This window comes from Phoca vitulina, unplaced genomic scaffold (genome assembly GCF_004348235.1).
Source record: "Phoca vitulina isolate PV1807 unplaced genomic scaffold, GSC_HSeal_1.0 scaffold1, whole genome shotgun sequence".
Taxonomy (NCBI): Eukaryota; Metazoa; Chordata; class Mammalia; order Carnivora; family Phocidae; genus Phoca; species Phoca vitulina.
The window spans coordinates 3,604,752-3,623,923 of record NW_022589704.1 but is presented as its reverse complement, the minus strand read 5'-3'; the positions used below and the strand labels follow the sequence as shown (position 1 = coordinate 3,623,923).

Sequence of the window (19,172 nt, the reverse complement as noted above, 5' to 3'; positions counted from 1 at the left end):
AGACACCAGAGTTCAGCAGGCGTTTTATTCATCTGGACTGACTTGCTAAGACTTTTCTCAACGTTTTAAAACATTATCAGAATAATCTGGGACCTTATATAGAAAAAAGGGAATTGAGGAAAAAGGAGGCTCTATTAAACGTATATTTCCAAAAGCTCAGGTTCAAAGAATTGGTCTCTTGGGTCTCTCCTCCTTTTCCAGCAATTGTTCACCATTTGGGGTTTCATTTGTTTCTTTAAAAATATTTTTCTCTTGTAAATGTGTCCAGGAAGCAATTTGGAAGGCTTTTGTGCTTAATCTGACTCCTCCATCTTTGAGAAGTGGGAGAACGGGGATATTCTCTTTGGCTCAGTCTCCCCACTGTTTCCTGTTTTTCCAAGGCCGGTGTGCGGGTCAGGCCCTGAGGGGCCCGGCCTTTTCAGCTGTAGGAATATGAGTCCCGTTCTCACACGAGGATCTCGGTGTCAGAGTCCAGGACAGATCACACTGTGGAGGTTGAACTGTCATCTCCCTGAGCTGCTGAGCGATTCATCCCTGGTCATGCACATCCCTGACTGGCTTGGTGGCCCTGGACTGCGGGCTTACGTGGCCTCTGCCTATAAATGAGTCATGATCCTATTCTGGACCCAGGGCCCGGCTGCCCCAGGAGCTGCCCTTCGCTCTGGCACCTGCCCACCTGGGCACGACTCTGCCTGGTCCATGGTGTGGGTGTGGGTCCTCTGATCCAGGGGGCTGCCAGACCTCGCTGGCCGGCACCGTCTGGCAGCTCCTTTTGGGTCCTCACAACCGTGACTGGGATCACTTGATGGAAATAAAAGCACCGTTTCCGCTGCGCTCCTCCTGTGTGGGAATTTATGCATTAACACCCTTGAGTGCGTTATTAACCTGGGATTTTGAGGTGTGGGTTTGGTGGCTGCCCGTGGTGTTTTCACCCTGTCACCATTGTCTCACTCCCTGACCCTTTCCTCCAGGAATGCCTGAAAAGAAGTGACTAGAAAATAGTCCTAGTTCAGAGATCCTGGGGACCGTGGCTGTTTTAAAGTTGGATTTGCATCTATTGATGTACTGAAACATGGGCCCTACACTGACTTCTTTTTTCTTCTAACCTTTGTGCAATAATTTGGCTGTCATCACTTGAAAGCATCGTGATTTTCTTGTCACTGTTATTTGTTGCTGTTTTCTCAAGGCTTTTAAAACCTGCCATTTGCTCTCGTCCTCCAGCCCTCCTATCTGCACAGCGCTGCCCGGCCTGCTGGGAGTTACCGGGTGCGTGTGCTGCCCGCCCCCCTGCCCCCACGCCCCTCCCCTGTCTGCTGACCTGCCCCCACCCCATTCCCCATCCTCACACCCCATCTCCCCAACCCCCACCCCATCCCATCCTCCCCCATCCCCATCCCCCTGCCCCCATCACAGTCCCCCTGTCAACCCGCCACAGTCCCCTGACCTGCCCCATCCCCACCCCCTCCCATCCGCCATCATCCCCTATCCCCCTGCTCCTGTCACCCCCACCACAGTCCCCTGACCTGCCCCCACCCCTCCCCCAGTCCCCATTCCTCTGCCTCCATCCCCATCCCGTCCTCCCACCCCATCCCCCCATCGCCCACCCCCCTCCTAATTCCCCCCCCGCCCCGTCCTCATCCCCCATTCCCCCTGCCCTCATCCCCCATCTCCCATCCCCATCACTCCTGCCACAGTCCCCTGACCTGGGCCCCCCACCCCCCACCCCCCTGCACATGCGCACTCCACTCCATTACACACCTGCTCTGGGAGCGGGGATGCACATGTCTGCAGCCCAGCTACTTGCGAATTACCCCTTTACGTGGAGCTCACACATGCCATGGTATCCGTCAGTCCCCTTTGGCCAGATCTGGGTTTTCTCTCTCCCCGAAGCTGACAATAGCTGTCATACCACTTCGGGCTCCAGGAAGACATGTGCTCGCATAGGGTTGTTAGCTAGGAATGGAGCAGCGACATCTTTTACTTAATCTGCTGGCAGAAAGAAAGATGGCTTTTTATTGCGTTGGTAACCTTAACAGATGTTAATGTATTGTGCTGTATTACTTGGGAAATTTCCAGTTTTAAATACAAGGTACTTACGCCTTGCGGGAAACTTATACTAAACAAAGTAGTTATACTGTATTGCTAAAAAGTTTCTGAATTTCCATCAGATTTCACACTTAAGAAATAGTATATAACTGGCTGAACAGACCAGCTGTGTCCTCCAGGGGAAATAGGGAAAATTGAAGTTCCTTTAAGCTGGGAAAAGTTTGAGATGGCCATTCGCGGCGTTGTAAACTCCCATTCACCCTTGGGGCTTAATTATATGGGATTTTCAAGTTAATCAAATATTGTTTTGTAGTTAGCAATTTTTTAAAAATTATAAAATATTGAACTATATGAACGTGCTGTTTTATTCCAGAGTCACTTTCTATTAGTGTCATTTTCTAAATACCAAGTATGAGGATGCCATGACAAAATTCAGGATATTTGAAATATCTGCTCCCTTGAAGTCTGGATTAACAAGTTCCTACTTAGCGAGGGACGTTTTTCAGAATAACACATTTTAAGGACCTAGAGGAGAGCACATTGCGTGCCGGTTGGCAGCAGCTGGTTTCTCTCTCAGATTTTTGCATGCGCCTGTTCTGCTCAGCTCTGCCTGTGAAGGCGGCTGAGGGCCTCCCCTGCATGTCTGATTTGTGCAGGACGGTTCTCCTCACGGGTCAGCCTGCCTTCGCTTACCTTTTCCTGTGTCGTGGGTACTGAGGAGGGAGAAGGGTGCCCTGACCTGCCCGTCTGTTTTTCGTCACAGGTGTCTGTGTTCGATGAGAGCAGCCTGCTCGGCGGGGCTCGGCGGGGCAGTGCGTGCAGTTTCTATGCTGTAAGGCATTTTCTCTGGTTCCCGAATTTCCTCCTGTGTGCTGCATGCCCCTGAGTGGCTTGCTGGGCACAGGTCCAGCCGCTGGAGAGGACTCGCCGGGGTTCTAGGGAGGAAACGCTGTCTTATCTCAACTTTCTGTTGCAGTGAGAGTCACGGATGCCTTTGGCTGGTGGGCTAATGTCTTCACACATCAATATACATTGAGTTCAAGGGAGAAGACAGACCTTAGTCGAGGTTCCTGGTCCCTTTCCCTGCAACACGCTAACAGTACTCACACGGGGTGAGGTGCGCTTAAAGTAAATAGGAAGAAGAGGGGCGTTCCACGGGCCACAAATTATTGTCACCTCTGAATAATCGAGGAACAGGAACAAATTTAAAGACTCAGGATCTTAACCGTACATAATTCCCTTTTATTTTGCCGTCTTTCCACCTCCTCTAAGGATTTGTCGGCTCTCACCATAAAGGTGTACTAGTCAGTTGTACAAGAAATGCTTGTTGAGTGAAAAAAATGAGTGAATGAAAGAGGGAAGTGAGATAGAAAAATGGAGTCAGTCCATGGAAATGAGGAGGCTAGTTGGCCCTGTCCTGAGGGGCAGATGAAACTGAATGTCCTCCTGGTGTGGATGCTTCTGCACGCAGGGGCTGCTCTCCGTGGGAGCTGCTCTCCGCGGGGGCTCCTCCTCCGCAGGAGCTGCTCTCCGCAGGGGCAGCTCTCCGCGGGGGCTCCTCCTCCGCAGGAGCTGCTCTCCGCAGGGGCAGCTCTCCGCGGGGGCTCCTCCTCCGCGGGGGCTGCTCTCCGCGGGGGCTCCTCCTCTGCAGGGGCTGCTCTCCGCGGGGGCTTCTCCTCCGCAGGGGCTGCTCTCCGCAGGTCCTGTGTAAGTCCCGTGCAGATGCACCACCCGGGGCCCACAGGAAATGTCATGGCTTACAAGGAACTACTCGAGAGTGCTTTTTATAATGTTGCTTTTGATGTTAATTGGCTACTAAATTGGTTAAATAATCCCATTTCTGGCTTATTGTAGTTCATAAATATTCAGGAATTCTCACAAAGCTGCCACACCTACTGTTTTCTTTAGAATGTAAATTTTATAAATATTGGACATAGCATTAGTTTCTGTTGACGTCTAATTAAACATTTATTAATTTTATTTTGCATACCGTTTGAAACATGGTGGAACCAACTATATTAAATCTCCTTCTCGGTTCTTAAACATTTGTGTAGGCCGTTAAGAAGCTCACAAATCATGCCTGCTGGAGAAATAGCTCTAGCCTGCATGTGACAAATAAAATGCAACTAAAGGATTTTCTTTTATCAGAAAAAAGACCGCATAGTAATTTTTGAAGAGAATGAAACTTTCCCCAAGCACTGGGTACTTTCCGAAGACTGAAGTAGAGCTTCCGAGCAGGTGGGGTGTATGTTCTCCTTCAGTGCCCCTTCGCCTCTGCAGGTGGACTTTAAGAGCAGCCGAGCCCCCGATTCTTATCGAGCATTGCTGAGCACTCTTACTTCTGTGCTTTCTGCCTCTGTAGGAACCACCTGGGAGTGGTGGCATTCAGGAACTTAAGGAAGTCAAACATCTTCTTGTCCCAACAGCACAGATGTCTAAAATATGGCCACATGTCCCTGGCATCAAGCCATGCAGAAGAAGTCAAAGAGAGTAAAAATAAGTTTTTTTCTGCACTTGACACTGCGCTCCCATGCAGAAGGAGCTCAGTAGGCATTTGTTGAATTAAGTTGGACAAATGGAACCCTGGGGTAAAATCCCTCAGAAGAGATCTTTGGCAGCAAATTAGCAGGCGGGATGGGAGGGGCGTTCACTGAGCTCCATCGTCGGCATCTCCCCGAGCCCCGACATCGCCCTCCCAGTGGATGCCAGTGTCCCATGTTCGGGAATGTGGCTGGGGAGAGAGCTTCCTCAGGCTCTGCTCCAGCCTGCAGCTGTGACCGCTGGCTGATACGCACACCCATAGTGCGGAGGCTGACCCCCCTCGGGGGTCCCGTCCTGACATCCTTCAGCCCAAGACAGAGCTGGACAGGACCCTCTGCTTCGACCTGAGGCCAGGCTGACCCCACGCCTGCACGGGATGGTCCTGATCCCACTCTGGCAGGTTCATCCCCATCTCCAGAGCGTCCAGCTTCTGTTAGCCTCCCCTGGAAGGTAGCCTCATCTACAGTGTATGTTCACAATTAAATGACTTCATTACAGTTTAACGATTAGAGATTAAATGACTAGCTCTCTTTTAAGTATCGCTATTTTGCTTGAAAACGTTTCTATTTTATATCTTCCTCACCGTCCTTAAGCTGTGTGCATGGTGTCGGAAGGACTCGTGGCTGTGTGTGACATGCCGGGGAGCAGTCACCACCGGTGCCATCGGATCCAGGAGCGTGCAAATTGCTTGTGGCAGAAAAGGAAAGCAGGGGAGAGTCCCCCCTGGGTTCTCTGCATAACCCCCAGCACCTCTATGTGGCCAGCGTCCTGACAATTCTGTGTCCCGGCTGACAGGCTGAGAAACTTTTCCGAGGTCCCATGGCCAGTAAGAGATGGAGCCTGGACAGTCTTTATAATTTATGGCAGCCCCACACCAGCCACGCTGGCTTCCAAACACAAGCTGTTCCAAAGTTGACACATGGACCAGGGTGATACAGACCCTAAACTTACTCCTTCCCGCATGATCCGGGCAGTTGATTTGAGAGCAGTTTTGACTAGGGAGTTAGGAACACCTGGGCTATGGTGAGCGCTGTGAATTGTGCAAGACTGTTGAATCACAGACCTGTACCTCTGAAACAGATAATACATTATATGTTAAAAAAAAAAAAAAAAGATAGTAGGAAGGGAAAAATGAAGGGGGGGAAATCGGAGGGGGTGACACGAACCATGAGAGACTATGGACTCTGAGAAACAAACTGAGGGTTCTAGAGGGGAGAGGGGTGGGGGGATGGGTTAGCCCGATGATGGGTATTGAGGAGGGCACGTACTGCATGGAGCACTGGGTGTTATACGCAAACAATGAATCATGGAACACTACATCAAAAACTAATGATGTAATGTATGGTGATCAACATAACATAATAAACACCTGGGCCAGCAGTTAGCCCTGTTAACAGCAACGTGTCCTGTCTCTGCACGGTTAACCAGAACGCAAATGACAGAGAACACAGTAGGATTTTTCCAGAGGACAGATGTCCTAGCTCTTGTGTCAGTGAACCCAAAGGCAAAATTCTTCTACCTTAAAGTAGTGACCTTAGGTATTTCCTTTTATGTTGCATAATAAAGCAAAAGCTGAGAGTGGTAATCATGGTAAATTTCTTGTGTATGCCGAGTGTGGCAATGAGTGTCTTACCCGCGTGTGCACAGGTGTCTTGTCTGTGCATCGGAAACAATGTTGCGTATAAGTGTAACTATACAGTAAATCGTAATCGGATAAAGGAATGAGAAGAATGATGAATAGGTAGGGTGGGTCTGGCTATTTATAGTCTGAAGTTGAAATTGTTCATTCAACAAGTATTTCTTGAGGTTACACTGTGTGCCAGGCCTCATCTGGTCCCTGCGGATTCAGCAGAGGATAGACACAGACCTGCCCTCAGGGGATTACGTTCTGGTGGAAAAATGTGCAAACTAAAAGGTGGTATTTAAGATGGGAGTCATGAGCACCTCTGCAGTTCTGTGCCTGCTAGAATTTGCGGTAGGGAGAATGCCTGCAGGGCCCAGCAGGGTGGTGCGGGCAGCAGAGAGAACAGTCAGCCCCTGCCTGGCAGGATGCGTGGTGTTCAGTAGTGTGTGTGTGGGCGGGGGGGCTGGATGGAGGGGCCGCTGTTACTCTGGGACGATCCCCCTGAGGCTACGTCACAATCTAGTGGGTGCCTGTGGCCCTCAGTCGGGTTTGAATCCTGCCTCCCCTCCTTGCCCACCTCACTCAAGAGGAAAGGAAGATTAAAACAAAAACAAAAATCTATCTAGGACTGGAACAAAGGTAAGTAGAAGTCAAAGTTTAAGAGGGCATCACTTCCAGATCAGCGAGTTACGGTGTTTTCTTTTGCTAGAAGAACGCTCAGGCAGGTGGAGAGACAGATAAAAAAAAAAACCTTATTCAGGCAACCCGACTGGTAACCTGGCACTTTAAACAAGCCATGCCTGACTTTGGAGGAGCCCTGATCTTACATTGTTTTCCCCTGGAAAGAGCGAAGCAAACTTTCCCACCGCTGAAAAGCCAAGCACCCTGCCGGGCGCTCCGGGCCTTGGAAACTGTCATTTCCCCGTGGCCGAGGGGGCTTTCTGTGCCGCCACCAGGCGTGACTGCACTCCCGGCTTGACCGGGATGCCTTGTGTTACTTTCTTCTCACTAACCAAGAATCCTGTGTTCTTCTGATAGTACGACTAATTTTTTTCTGTTCTTAGTGGGCATGTATTTGCAGCTGTGACCGACACAGCCTTCCTTTCCGAGGGGAGCCTACTCTCCTCGCTCACCCCTGTCCTTTCTGCATGGCGCGCGGCTGACCTCCGCGCTCACTGTAGCTCTGCTGACCCTGTCCCTTTGTTTCTGTCTGCGTCCCTGCGGCGGCGGCTGTACGGACAGCCCTCGGAGCACGGCGGCCACCTCAACTCCAGCTCCCGAGCCTCGTCCAGAGCCAGCTCGGCGCGGGCCAGCCCAGTGGTGAGTGCCCCTCCTGCCCAGCTACCTTCCGCTTTGTTCCTTCCTCCTCCTCCTGCTCTTATGCTCTTTACTCCGCTGTCCTGCAAAAGGAACCCTCTGTCTCCAAAGGGCCCAAACGCAGCATAAAGTAGGAGGGCTTTTCTGTGATTTATTCCAGGTCTGAGCAGAAACGCAACTGGGAGAAATGCTTCCAAATTTAGAATACTACTATTCCGTGATAGCAGAATCGCATTGCTAAATGTCCAAAGGATCGTGTAAGAAGTTAGTACTTGGGGCTGACTGGGAGGAGGGACACTTCGTACAGTGGGGGAATGTAGCCAGGTACATGATGTGTGGGGGTTTTATGACTTAAAAGTTGGAAGGATCGGCTTTTAACTTTGTTTGTAATGTCATCTGTTACTGGACCCAGACGGTTTTTAAAATCAAGGATCACCGGGAAGGGCCACGCTGCCACTGTCCCATTGGCTCTCCCACTGCTCGGGATCGGGGAGAGTACAGAGCTGCCCTCCTGTTTCTCACCAGCTAGTTCCCGGCCTTTCCGTGTCCTTGGTCCACGTTTGTCCCAGCGTCTTTGCAATTTCAGACGGTTTCTCTTCATCTGATGCTTTGTGCGAGGGTACCGTACGTTCTTTTAATGACAAGGGTGTGCAGGGCAGTTGCCGGGGGACACCTGGGAGTGGGCTGGCTGGCACAACGTCCAGTGGGCAGGAGCTGGGGCTATGTGGTGCGCATGCCCACCCCGCGTGGCTGAGGATTGCCACGTCAAAGGCCAGTGGCGCCCTCCTTGATAAACCCCAACTATGAGAAAGCCAAGCCGGCAAAATGGATGTCTTGCTCTAGTCCCCAATTACAGAGAAGCTCGAATGTGGTTCTCAACTTAGTGATACAGCACCAGGGTTAGAGGTGCGGATGCCTGAAATGTAGGGAGTGTTCCTCGGCATGAAAGAAGAGGCCATCAAGCTGAGGTCGCCTGCTGGTACAGATTCACCTGTTGGCTGCTGGTGATGTGCTAGTTTTTTAAATTAGATAGTCTTTCTCGAGCCTTGATGTTTCACGCAAATGCAGATCCTGGACCCGCTTCTGCGGATCCCTGGCAGCTGAGCCCGTATCTCTTGAGTGGAGCGGCCACACTGCCCGTGTTCTGTTGTCCCTGACTCCAAGGCCAAGGCCAGAGCCATCATCCCTGGGCCTGCACTGGCGTTTCCCTGATGGGGAGGAGTGTTCCTCGCCACCATTTACACATGGAGGATGAGGAAACAAAAGATAGACCAAGGGGCCCAGTATTAGAACAGGAGAGCCTAGTTCTTCGTGGAAATGAAGACTGCCCGCTCTGTAAACACCAGCACCGGTCCCTGCCTCCTCCACGTTTCACGCACCCACCACCCGCCCTCACAGCCATGAGAGCCCCTGGAGCCCGGCCTGACCACTCCGGCTGTGCAGGAAGGTGTGGTGGCAGGGCCCCACGGGGCCCGGGGGCTCATTGCTCCACCGATGACCAGTCCAGCAGGAACAGGAAGATACTCATTGTTCAGCGTCACATAACGCCAGTTTTTAAATCGGACAAGTTGCTTTTTGCGGTGTCCTTCACGCTCTGGGGTAGCACGGCATGTTACACTCATCCATGGGGAGCCTTGGAGCTACTGGGAAGAAAACTTTTCCACGGTAAATTTAATGGAGATCGGTCTTCTTTAGGCGTGATACTCACGCTGTCACGTTTTGGGAAGTAATAGAAGTATCTGCAGTTGACAGAAGGCGGCCGTGGCCTGCCCTGCGAAGGATCGCGAGCCCCCCTGGGTCCGGTTCCTGGTGCGGCTCCCGGGAAGCACGGAGCCATGAATGCCACGATTATTTCACTGCTTTGGGTCTCTTCAGACATCAGGACAAGGTCACAGAATAAGAGGACTTCATCTAGTCGCTTAGACTGAAGTGGCCAAGATCAGACACAAATTTCGGTGTCCTGTGCTTTCTACATTTGTGGAAAATGTACCCACATAAAGCGGTTCCATGGGTGACCGTAATCAGAGAGGCGGCGTGAAACGTGCCCGTGCCCCCGGGACCTGGTGAGCAAGGCGGGCCGGCCGGGAGAGGCCTGGCCCCAGCTGCGCCCAGGCCCCAGGCCCCCATCCTCGGGGCTTCCAGGTACCGTCAGGGGAAGAAGCAGCGCGTACCGGGGCTGCCGGGCCCCTCTGATCCTAGAGCTCTTCCTCATTTAATTCTCTGTGTTTACAGCCCACGAAACACCAAAGAGCTCCAAAGGGAAGGTGGGCGGAAGAGCTCTGAGTGAGTGACGCCATCAGGCATGTGGCCAAGCTGATTTTTCAGTTCACTACAAACACATAAGCCATCTTTTTCTCTTCTCTGAGACAACTGCTCATTTACAAAGGTCAGCCGACCGCCCTACCGTTGGCACATTTCATGAGCGAAGGTCAGCATCTCGCGGGCCGTGTGGGACGGGCCATCCTCCCGCCCCATCTGGGCATTGACGGCTCCCGTGGCTCCTGGGGAGTGATCCGTGGCCTGCTGATTCATCAGGAATGTGGATCCAGGGGGGTGTGAGGGTGGACAGGGGACAGGAGCCTCCCTGGGAAGGCAGTAGGACTCGGGCAAGGGCCAGCCCTGGAAGGCTGGGTGTGGAGGAAAGCCCTGTGCACCCGGGGCGGGGAGGGCACTCTTAAAGAGCAAACGTAACCAGAATGGAGGAAGTGGTTGCTCCTCCCACTTGAAGAAAATAAAGATGCCTCAGCATCCAAAGACCTCCCCCAGCCCTCATTCGTCTCAGCAGATGCCTGCCCCACCTCAGGACCTCAGTCACATTGTTCCCATTCTGCAGATAAGCTGGAAGTTCTTCTCCAACAAGTCTGGGCTCTTCCCCTTGAGGAAGCTGTGGGGTTCTTTCCTTCAGCCAGTGTTCATTGAGAACCTAGAATGTTCTAGGCACAGGGCTGCAGTGGTGAGCAAGATATGGGATGCATAGACCGGAGGAGACAGGCAGGCAGCAAACGGGCACGCATATGATACGAACTCCTGGGGAGAGATGCAGGAAGCTCTGAGAGTTGGAATCGGGAGGTTTGGTGGTCTTGGCCTGAGCACACTCACACAGAGGGCCTCGCCTGGTGACACCCACACCCCTGTGTCGTCCGGGCCCCAGAATCCTGCCAGGCATCCACAGAGGCTGCTGTGTTCCTGACACATCCATCAGAGGTGTCCTGAGCGGAGCCCAGATTCATGTTCCTGTGTGTATTTAGAGAAAACATGAGTGACAAACTGGAACCTCCAGCCCGTTTAGCTAGAGAAACAAAAGACCGTAGTGACCCACGTTTTCTGTTGTATGAAGAGGCAGGGGCAGCAGGTGGAAACACAGGTCATGCGGTATGAATCCAGGAGTCCAAGCGTAAGTCATTCAGGAGAACGTCAATATTATTGGATGAAAACCTGAAATTTCCACGCCAATGGAAGACTTGACTACTATTTATATCTGAAGGAAGATTGTCCTTAAAATGGGTGTTTTCTGAGCAGCGTTCACTATTGTCAGTTTGTTTGTTGAGAGGGACCGTGTGCGGACACAGCTCCTCTGGTCCCATTTTGCATCCGGGGCCTGGGGCTGCCCAGTGGGAGGTTGGGGACACCGTGAGGAATAGTTCCTTTGTGCCTGGCCCCTCTGCTAGGGTCCAGCCATGCTCACGTGTTGTGTCTCTGGACAGGTAGGCAGGCCGGCTGGTGATAGGGAAGCCCAGGAACTGTAGGCCTCAGCAGACGCGATGTTGAAGTGAGGCTGAGTAGCATGCTCGTATAGACACGATGTCGGAAGTTTGGAATTAATAAAATACTTAATGCGCTACTTGGATCACCTGTTTTTGAGAGGAAGAGTTGCCGTAATCTAAAATTCAACAGAGATTGTTTAGAAGTGACTATTTCTAGTTGATTTTAAAAACTGTCTTTGTGGACACTCGGTTGTGATTGTAAAATGCTGGTACACACACGTGTCATAAATCTGCTACTGTGAAGTTTTCACGCCAACCTCAAAGGTTTAGAATTGCTGGTGCGGGGGAGTGACAAAGTGAAGGCCTGCGGGGTGTGGGGCCCCGTTGCCCTGGCGTGGACCAGGACGCCGGTGTTCGTGGAGGCCCCGCGGCTCGGCCCAGGCCCCGCGCAGGTATGGGCCTCGGTGGCCTGCAGGGGGTGCACCTGCCGGCATCCCCTGGGTCCTGCTCTGCCCCGTGTCTGCACCATGGCGTCCCCCACACCATGTCATGCAGCGACTAGGACAGTGTTTGGAATGTTTTTTGATTCTGTTTCTTTCTGTTATTATTTTCAGAGGTAAAGTGGCGTGCTTTCTGTCAAAATTAAACGCACCACCTGGGTTCCTTATCTGTCCCTTTGCTCAGGGGAAGGTGAAGAGTGGGGACAGCTCCTGGCCAGCCCGCCCCGCTTTATACAGGCTGCCATCTAGTGGCAGCTCAGGGGACTGCGGCAGCTCCTTGCTGCGGGGTCGCTGTCCGCGGGCGGTGCTCCTCGTCCTTGCGAGTTCAGAAACGCCTGTGAGCACACGTATCCTTTGTCGTTCAGAAACGGACTAAGGGCACTTACCCTAATGTGTACACAAGAGATTGGAAACAGCGGTTAAGCAGAGATTGGCTATAACTCTCGAGAGTTTCATTTTTTTCCCTGCGTGGTCTCTACTTAAAAACACAGCCTAAATTTTCCCATTCTGAGTCCATTATGTATTTCTGAGCAAAGGCATTTTAAAACTATTTTTAAACTTTTTTTTTGAAAACTAAAGAGCTAGCTGTGGCTTTAGGTTTTTTTCTTCCTTATTTGATGTTTTGCAAATTACAGAAGTAATATTTACGTTGATGGTATCGAGGGAAACAAGGCAGAACACAGCAGTGTTAAAGGACCGCCCCCCCCCCCCCCCGAATCAATGTTTTTTGGTCTGGTCTGTATTCTTCCTCTTCTTTATCACAAGAAATACTGAAAAAACGTGGGGTCCTTCTTTTACGGGCACAGATATCTCTGTAGGTGGATTTCTGGACTTTCATTTGTATACAGAATATTTACCTGCTGCTGCCCAGCATTTGGAAAGATTCTGTGTAACCCACAGAGGCAAGGAGCAGCCAGCTTCTCGGCGGTAACTGGGAGTCAGTGACTCTGGCTCTTCGTATTTGACCAGTAGTTACATTACCTTCCTTCTTTTCATCTCATGAATACGTGCTCTGCAAACTAACCGATTCTAGGGAGTGAGGGCCTCGGGCCCAGGAGACTTAATACATTGATTCCCCTGCAGACCAGTTGCTATATAGTCAGCTTTTCCTCAGTGATTTGAAGTTTTCAGGAATATTTTCATTCCCGAGTGGAGAGAAGAACCATACTTGAAGTGCTGGAATCATCACAGTAAGAACATTGGCCCAGGGCTCTCTGGGGCTCTGCCAGGGACGAGGAGATAGAACCATCTTGACCGAAGGCCACCTCCGCCCCCCAGAGCGTCTGCTCAGGCTGGTGTGGCATGCACGTCTAGAAAGAATAGTAATTCTAGGGGTGTGTTTTTACACACACCAAATACGCATGCCAACAAATGGCAGGAGGCGTGACACACGGTTGGAGTGAGCTCTCCTTAGTGGGCTGTCACTGGTCCACATCAAGCAGTGGAAAAGGGCACACGCAGGCTGAGATGGCCTGGGAAACTCGCGGGAGACGCACGGGCTGGCATGGGCTCTCAGGATGGCCAGCCGCGGCAAGCGGAAAGGAGAGTCCTCTGGGCGGGGCAGGACTGGCATCCAAAGCCCCCCCAGGGCTTATTTAACAAACTGGGAGTGAGGCCAGTCTGTTCTTGGATCCATCCCACCAGCCTGAGGGATATGGCCTCTTCGCTCTCCTTTCTTCTCTTAGGACAGTAAGGAGACCAGTAAGATGAAAATAGGGGGTTCTTGCTGAAGACCCAAGTATGGGCCTTGTCGGGGAGACCGGATGGGGTGGCTTTGGGAATGAGACCCCGGGGCTGAACTTGGACCTGTTGAGTAGGAGACCCTTGAGCTTGGCTGAGCTAGGAGCTGGTTTTGAAAAGTACCTTCTTTTGGATTAATCAAGTATTCTGTGGGAATTTCATTTGAGCCACTTGGTTGGCTGATCTGCTCTTACACTTTGTGGTCTCGTTTTACTATTTGCCTTAGGTGTCCTGCCCTCGAAGAGAAAGGTGAAGGTGTGATGGGTTTGGAGGAGAGAAGGTAGCTGTTAGTGGGGGACAGGATGGTGAGGCCTTGAGCATCCAGCCCACTGTGGGGCCAGGGTGGGTACAAGACAGGGAGTGTTGGTCTTCACAGAACTTTGCGGTGTCCCGACCAGTGCTTAGCCCCACATCCTCATGCTCTCCCTAGCCCAGCTTCGTGGTGGGCTGTTTTTCGTGTCTGGGAGCCACTCTGCCATGTCCTCCCAGCCAGCTCTGTCGGGATTCCTCGACCTGAGTTCAGACTGTCTGTGGTTGAATGTGCGAGGGTACCTGCCGAACCCCGGCTGCCCACCGGGTCTACTGAGGCAGAGCTGGGGTCTGCAGTCGGCTCCCTGGAGGTCAGAGTTAAGAACATCTGAGCTACAGGAAAGAGGATCGGAGACGTGCTAGTTGTCAGCTTCCCCCAGAGGGTTTGGAGACAAGTGGGCGTGGGGTTTTCTCACCCTCTGTGACCTTCCCAATGGGCTTATGGAACGGAGCCCTCAATGTGCAGAAAAAAGAAAAAGTTGGCCTTTGTGGGATGCTCAGCAAAGAAAGACATGGCACCATTGTCAGCCTCAGCCTGTTGGCCCCCAGACCCCTTCAAGGTGCAGGGTCTCCCTTGGGGGCAAAGCTACGGCCCACAGGCTGCTCTGGGTCTCCCGAGAGTCCTGCCTGAAGAAGGGACAGAGCAACCTCAGAGACACGTGAAAAGCCAGATTCTGGGGTCTCACTTTTCACCTGGCAGATTCTCCTGTGCCTTCACCCCCCTGCCAGCTCCCCACTTCTGGGCATCAATCCCAAGATGGTTAAACCAGAATCTTCACTTCGGCTCCATTATTCAGGAGAAGTAGGAGAAGTTGCAATGGGCTCCACTGCTTCCTCTTGCCTTAGAGACCCAGGCAGCAAGAGGCCTGGTCCTGCTCTCCGGCTGTAACCATAGTAACAGCGGGGGGAACAGGCTTGGAGCTTGTCATCGTCCCCCGCCCCCCCCCCCCCCCGTCAGGACCAACACGCAGGGCTGTGGGAAGCTGTGAAGGAAACCTGTGCCGATTCGGTTCATTCACAAATCCCTGATTAGGATCTTCCTGCGGTCAGTGTGTATGTCGTTCAGACGTCGTGTTCCCATGGAAATTATGAACGTTGAAAACCCACCCAGTGAAGTTCACGGTGGCACCGTGAGCTGCCTGCGAGCACCACCGTGCCCGGCACGGCCTGGCAGAAGCGGATCCACGGGTCTCGTTGGCAAAGCGGTTTTTAAATTACAAAGGAAGCTAATGTCCTGTTACCATCTTACCCTCTAAACCCGTATTATCCATTTAATGCTCTTAACTATTTCGTATTTGTCCATTTTCCTCCACAGGTTGAAGAGAGACCAGAAAAAGATTTCACCGAGAAGGTAAGGAATCTCTGGAAGCCTTTATGTTGTGTTGTTGATAAACCGCGAGGGGCCCAACGTGTATGGACGAAACTGACAAGAGAATACGTTGGTTAATCTTGAATGAAGATGCTCACCCTTGAGGGAACAGGGCGTGCGTGTGGCACCACGTCCTTCAGGGGGTCCCCCGGAGCCACTTCCAGCGTGGGTGTTAAAGCCCGCGAAGAGCAGAGGCGTTCACCGTGGGCCTAGGCATGAGCATCAGGTTGACCCCGACTAATTCCCAGGCCTCCATGAGGCCCCTCAAAGTGAACCTCTCTTTATTGCTTTCCATAAGCCCCTGGAGATTTGACAAGATACAGTAGACTTGCAGGGGGCTCTGGTTTTGCCTGAAATCACATTCGTTCCTTGTGGCTTTGCAGGGCTCGCGTAGCCTGCCCGGCCTGTCTGCAGCCGCCCTGGCCTCCCTGGGCGGGACCTCTCGGAGGGGAAGTGGGGACACCTCCATCTCTGTTGACACGGAGGCGTCCATTAGGGAAATCAAGGTAAGGCTGCCTACCTACCTTGTGACCTAGAGGAGCCTCTTAGGAAAATCAGTCTTCGAGCATAAGTTTGTAAAGTTCCGGATCTTTCTTCTGGGTCCAGTCTCCCCCATGTCTACATGTTCTAGTCACACCAACACCAGCTCAGATACGAGTCTCCCGTAGGAAGCTGCACCTGCCCACCCACCCCGGCTGGGCAGACCCGTGCCCTCCGCGCTCCCCGGGCTCTCGGACACATCCTGCGGTGCTCAGCTCCTTCCCTGGTGTGCACAGACAGGTGGTCTCCATTTTTCTGAAATAGTCTCCATTTTTCTGGACACCAGATTACTCACTGCTCCCAACAACACCCCCCTGCCCTTTGAGTGTCCCCCCGCCCCTGCCTAGAATATGCCCCTCCTTTCTATCTGTAGTATGCACACTATGCCTCGAACAGATCATCGTTGTGTTTTAGTGATTTTTTTTCTCCTCCCACTGGAATGTAAGCATCATTCTGTGCTCCATGCTCACCACTCGATGGGGGCCACTCAGCATGTAAGAGACAAAGGCAGGACTGTCCGGAAAAGTAATTAGGAACCTCAAGGGACTGGCTGTCCTCTGGAGAGCAGAGCCAAGGCCCGAGGGGGAAACGTCAAGGATGGGATTTGGCTTCGTTGAGGGAAGAATTTTCTATTAATTAAAACTGGTGAAAAGGGAACCCGCTGCAGGTGGTATCTGAAGCTCGATGACCGCCTGCCAGGGAGGTCAGAGAAGGGATGTAGGTTCCCTAAGAGTGCCTTCAGAGTCCTGTGCTTTGTAAGGATAGTTTTTGTGGGCCGCTCTTCCTAAAACGTCCGTGCACCCTCCCTGGGCCTCCAGCGGCTCTTTGCCCATTCCTTTGCTACATCCAAGTGCAGTTTGCTGCAATCCTGATTCGTCTCTGCTCGTAGTCTTGAGAGCACCATTCATTCGCTCAGCGAGCGTGTATTGAGAGTCTAGCTCAGACCAGACACCGGGCCCCAGGAGTGCGGAGCAGAGACGCGAAGCTCTGTAAATGCAGGGACGGAGCTCGGCTGAGTCCCACCTTTAGTATTTTCCTCTATCTAGCACTGGGTAGCAACCCAAAGAGCCTGAGTTTTAACTATCAAATATGAGTAAAAGAACCTGTTCCACTTTTGGAACCTCCTTCGTCTGTTTTATAAAATTGTGCAAAAATATAATGATATAGACCTGCATTTTGTAAAATTTTGTGACAATATCATATGAGATAGACCTCAGTTTTAAGCTTTGTGATTTTGAAATTCATTTTATTTTTCTTCAACACTTAAAAAAAAAGAGAAGAAAAGAAAATCACTGCCCAGACTCCCCAAATGAGGGAAACGACCCAGAAGTAGAAAAGATTTAGGGGACGGCTTCTCTTTCTTTGTGGTCGTGCTCACTTTTCTCCCCCCGATGTCATTTGCCTCTTTGCCAATTCCTAGGAACTGAATGAGTTAAAGGACCAGATTCAGGACGTAGAAGGCAAATACATGCAGGGGTTGAAAGAGATGAAGGTACCAGTTTACGGAAGTGTGGGCTGATGGTATTAACCCAGTTTAACTTCAGAAAACCTAAAGAAGACACATAGACTGCATGCTTGCTCTCAAGAGCCTCCAGACTACAGAATTCGAGGTGGCAGGAACGCGGGCATGGCTTTGTGCCCTGAGTGGTCTCCCCAGTGCAGCTTTTGAACCGAGACCTGAGCCCTGTAACCCTCAGTAGAAACAGTTACTAACACACTTCCTGATGCATGTTTCTGACTCACCCTCCTCACCCGGCCCACACCCAGGTTTCTTCTCACTTCCCACAGAAGTGCACCGTATGCTTGCAGAAGGGTTTGGGGGTTTTTCTTCACTGTCCGTAGTCGCTCCATACAAATAATGCTTCACTTAATTTGCTTCTCAAAGCGTTGGATGTGTACCGGGAAGGCTGTCCTTATTGCCACGCTTCTGAAACACCCAGAGTACTTGCTTGCATGTTATAAAGTTTCACTAATTGAAGCAGCGTCCGAACGTGCACCCTCTCGGATTTATTTGAGCAAATAGACACTACTGTAAGAATGCGTTATCACTGCCGTGTGCCAACCAGGAAATTTAGTTGCCGTATCCCTCGGTGGTGAGGTGGGTAGTTGAGGACCTTGTTCTCTGTGGATCTAGCAATAGATGGCAAGCCTGTTACTTCTTCTTCAGGTTCCCAGAAAGGACCCCCAGGATAGTCTGAGTTTTCTATCACAGGGGCACCAACCAGAGGCCATGTTGGTTTTAAAATGACGAATTAATCCCCGGCATGCTTGTCACCTCTCCTTGAAGAGAGGGGGAAGTTATGGTTGACTTTGAATGTGTGGTGAGAGGGGGGTCACCGAACCAGCCCAGGAGCCACGGGTCCCACCTAAAATTGCCACCCTGGTTCGCAAGTGCAGACGAGCGTAGTGCGGAACTCCGTGGGGCCGCCTCAGAGGCCCTGACCACACGGTGCCCACCTCTCTTTAGCTTCGGGTGGTTCCCACCCCCGGGGATTCACCCTCCCTGTTCTGGGGTCCCCTTCCCCTGATCTGTGCTTGGGGACGAACTTGCTGCTCCCCTCCGTTGCCTGGCCAGCGAGAGTGTGAGCCGCGGGAGGGCCGTGTTTCCTCTGCAGGCCTCTCTCCCCGGGGCTGTCCTTCCAAAGGAATGCCCTCTGTCCTTCCCAGACAGACCCAGGGAGACGTGCGTAGCTTGTTGAGTCGTCCTGTAGGTCGAAACTTAAAATTCCACCTAATCCTCTCCTGGTTCACAAGCCCAGACAGGGGCAGCCGGCAGTTAGTGGCAGGTGTCACGTTCTCTCAGCCGACACGCCTGGCTCTCGCCAGGGTTCTGGTCACATTTCCTGAGGGACTACTGCCAAAACCTGTTGAACGGCCCAAGCCGCCACGACGGGCGCCACTGAGTCCCGCGGTCAGGTCACGGGCTCCGGCCCAGAGCCTCCCCGTCACGTGTCTCCCTCGTGCTGATGGCCATGGAAGCCGTCTTCCTCCCAGACACAATTAAGAACTAACTTTCTAAGTTAATAACTAATATTCTGAGTGGTTAATAACCGACTTGACCCCATTGAAAGGGGGGAATTTCTGTGCATTTGAAATTATCGTGTGTTTCTTATCCTGATCCATTTGCCCTAAGAAATAAAGTCTAAAAATAGGGCTAGTTTTGGGGGGTTTTGTTTTTTATTTTTTATTTTCTTCAAAGACCACTGAGCTAATCTCTGTTTTTGTTCTCTTATACAATTTCAAAAACCTGACGCGGTTTCTGCAGGACTCACTAGCAGAAGTTGAAGAGAAGTATAAGAAGGCTATGGTTTCCAATGCTCAGCTGGACAATGAAAAGACGAACTTCCTGTACCAGGTCGATACCCTAAAGGACATGTTGCTGGAGCTCGAAGAGCAGCTGGCTGAGTCCAGGCGGCAGTACGATGAGAAAAACAAAGTAAGCGCCAGCGTGAGAGAGAACGGTGGGGGGGGGGGGGGGAGAG

At 51.8% G+C, this 19,172-nt stretch overlaps 1 protein-coding gene across 10 annotated transcripts in view; it reads left to right on the top strand.

Annotated features, from left to right (window-relative positions):
• LRRFIP1 (LRR binding FLII interacting protein 1) overlaps positions 1-19,172 on the top strand; it is a 142,339-nt gene that overhangs the window by 100,996 nt on the left and 22,171 nt on the right. For 7 of the 10 annotated variants that reach the window (XM_032393109.1, XM_032392821.1, XM_032392673.1 and 4 more), the window contains 4 exons: positions 7,454-7,531; positions 15,097-15,132; positions 15,534-15,656; positions 18,956-19,126. In XM_032393109.1, the coding sequence (XP_032249000.1) occupies positions 7,454-7,531; positions 15,097-15,132; positions 15,534-15,656; positions 18,956-19,126 (408 nt within the window). The remainder of the gene's footprint in view (positions 1-7,453; positions 7,532-15,096; positions 15,133-15,533; positions 15,657-18,955; positions 19,127-19,172) is intronic. The other 3 variants (XM_032393187.1, XM_032393034.1, XM_032392958.1) reach the window with 1 other exon arrangement.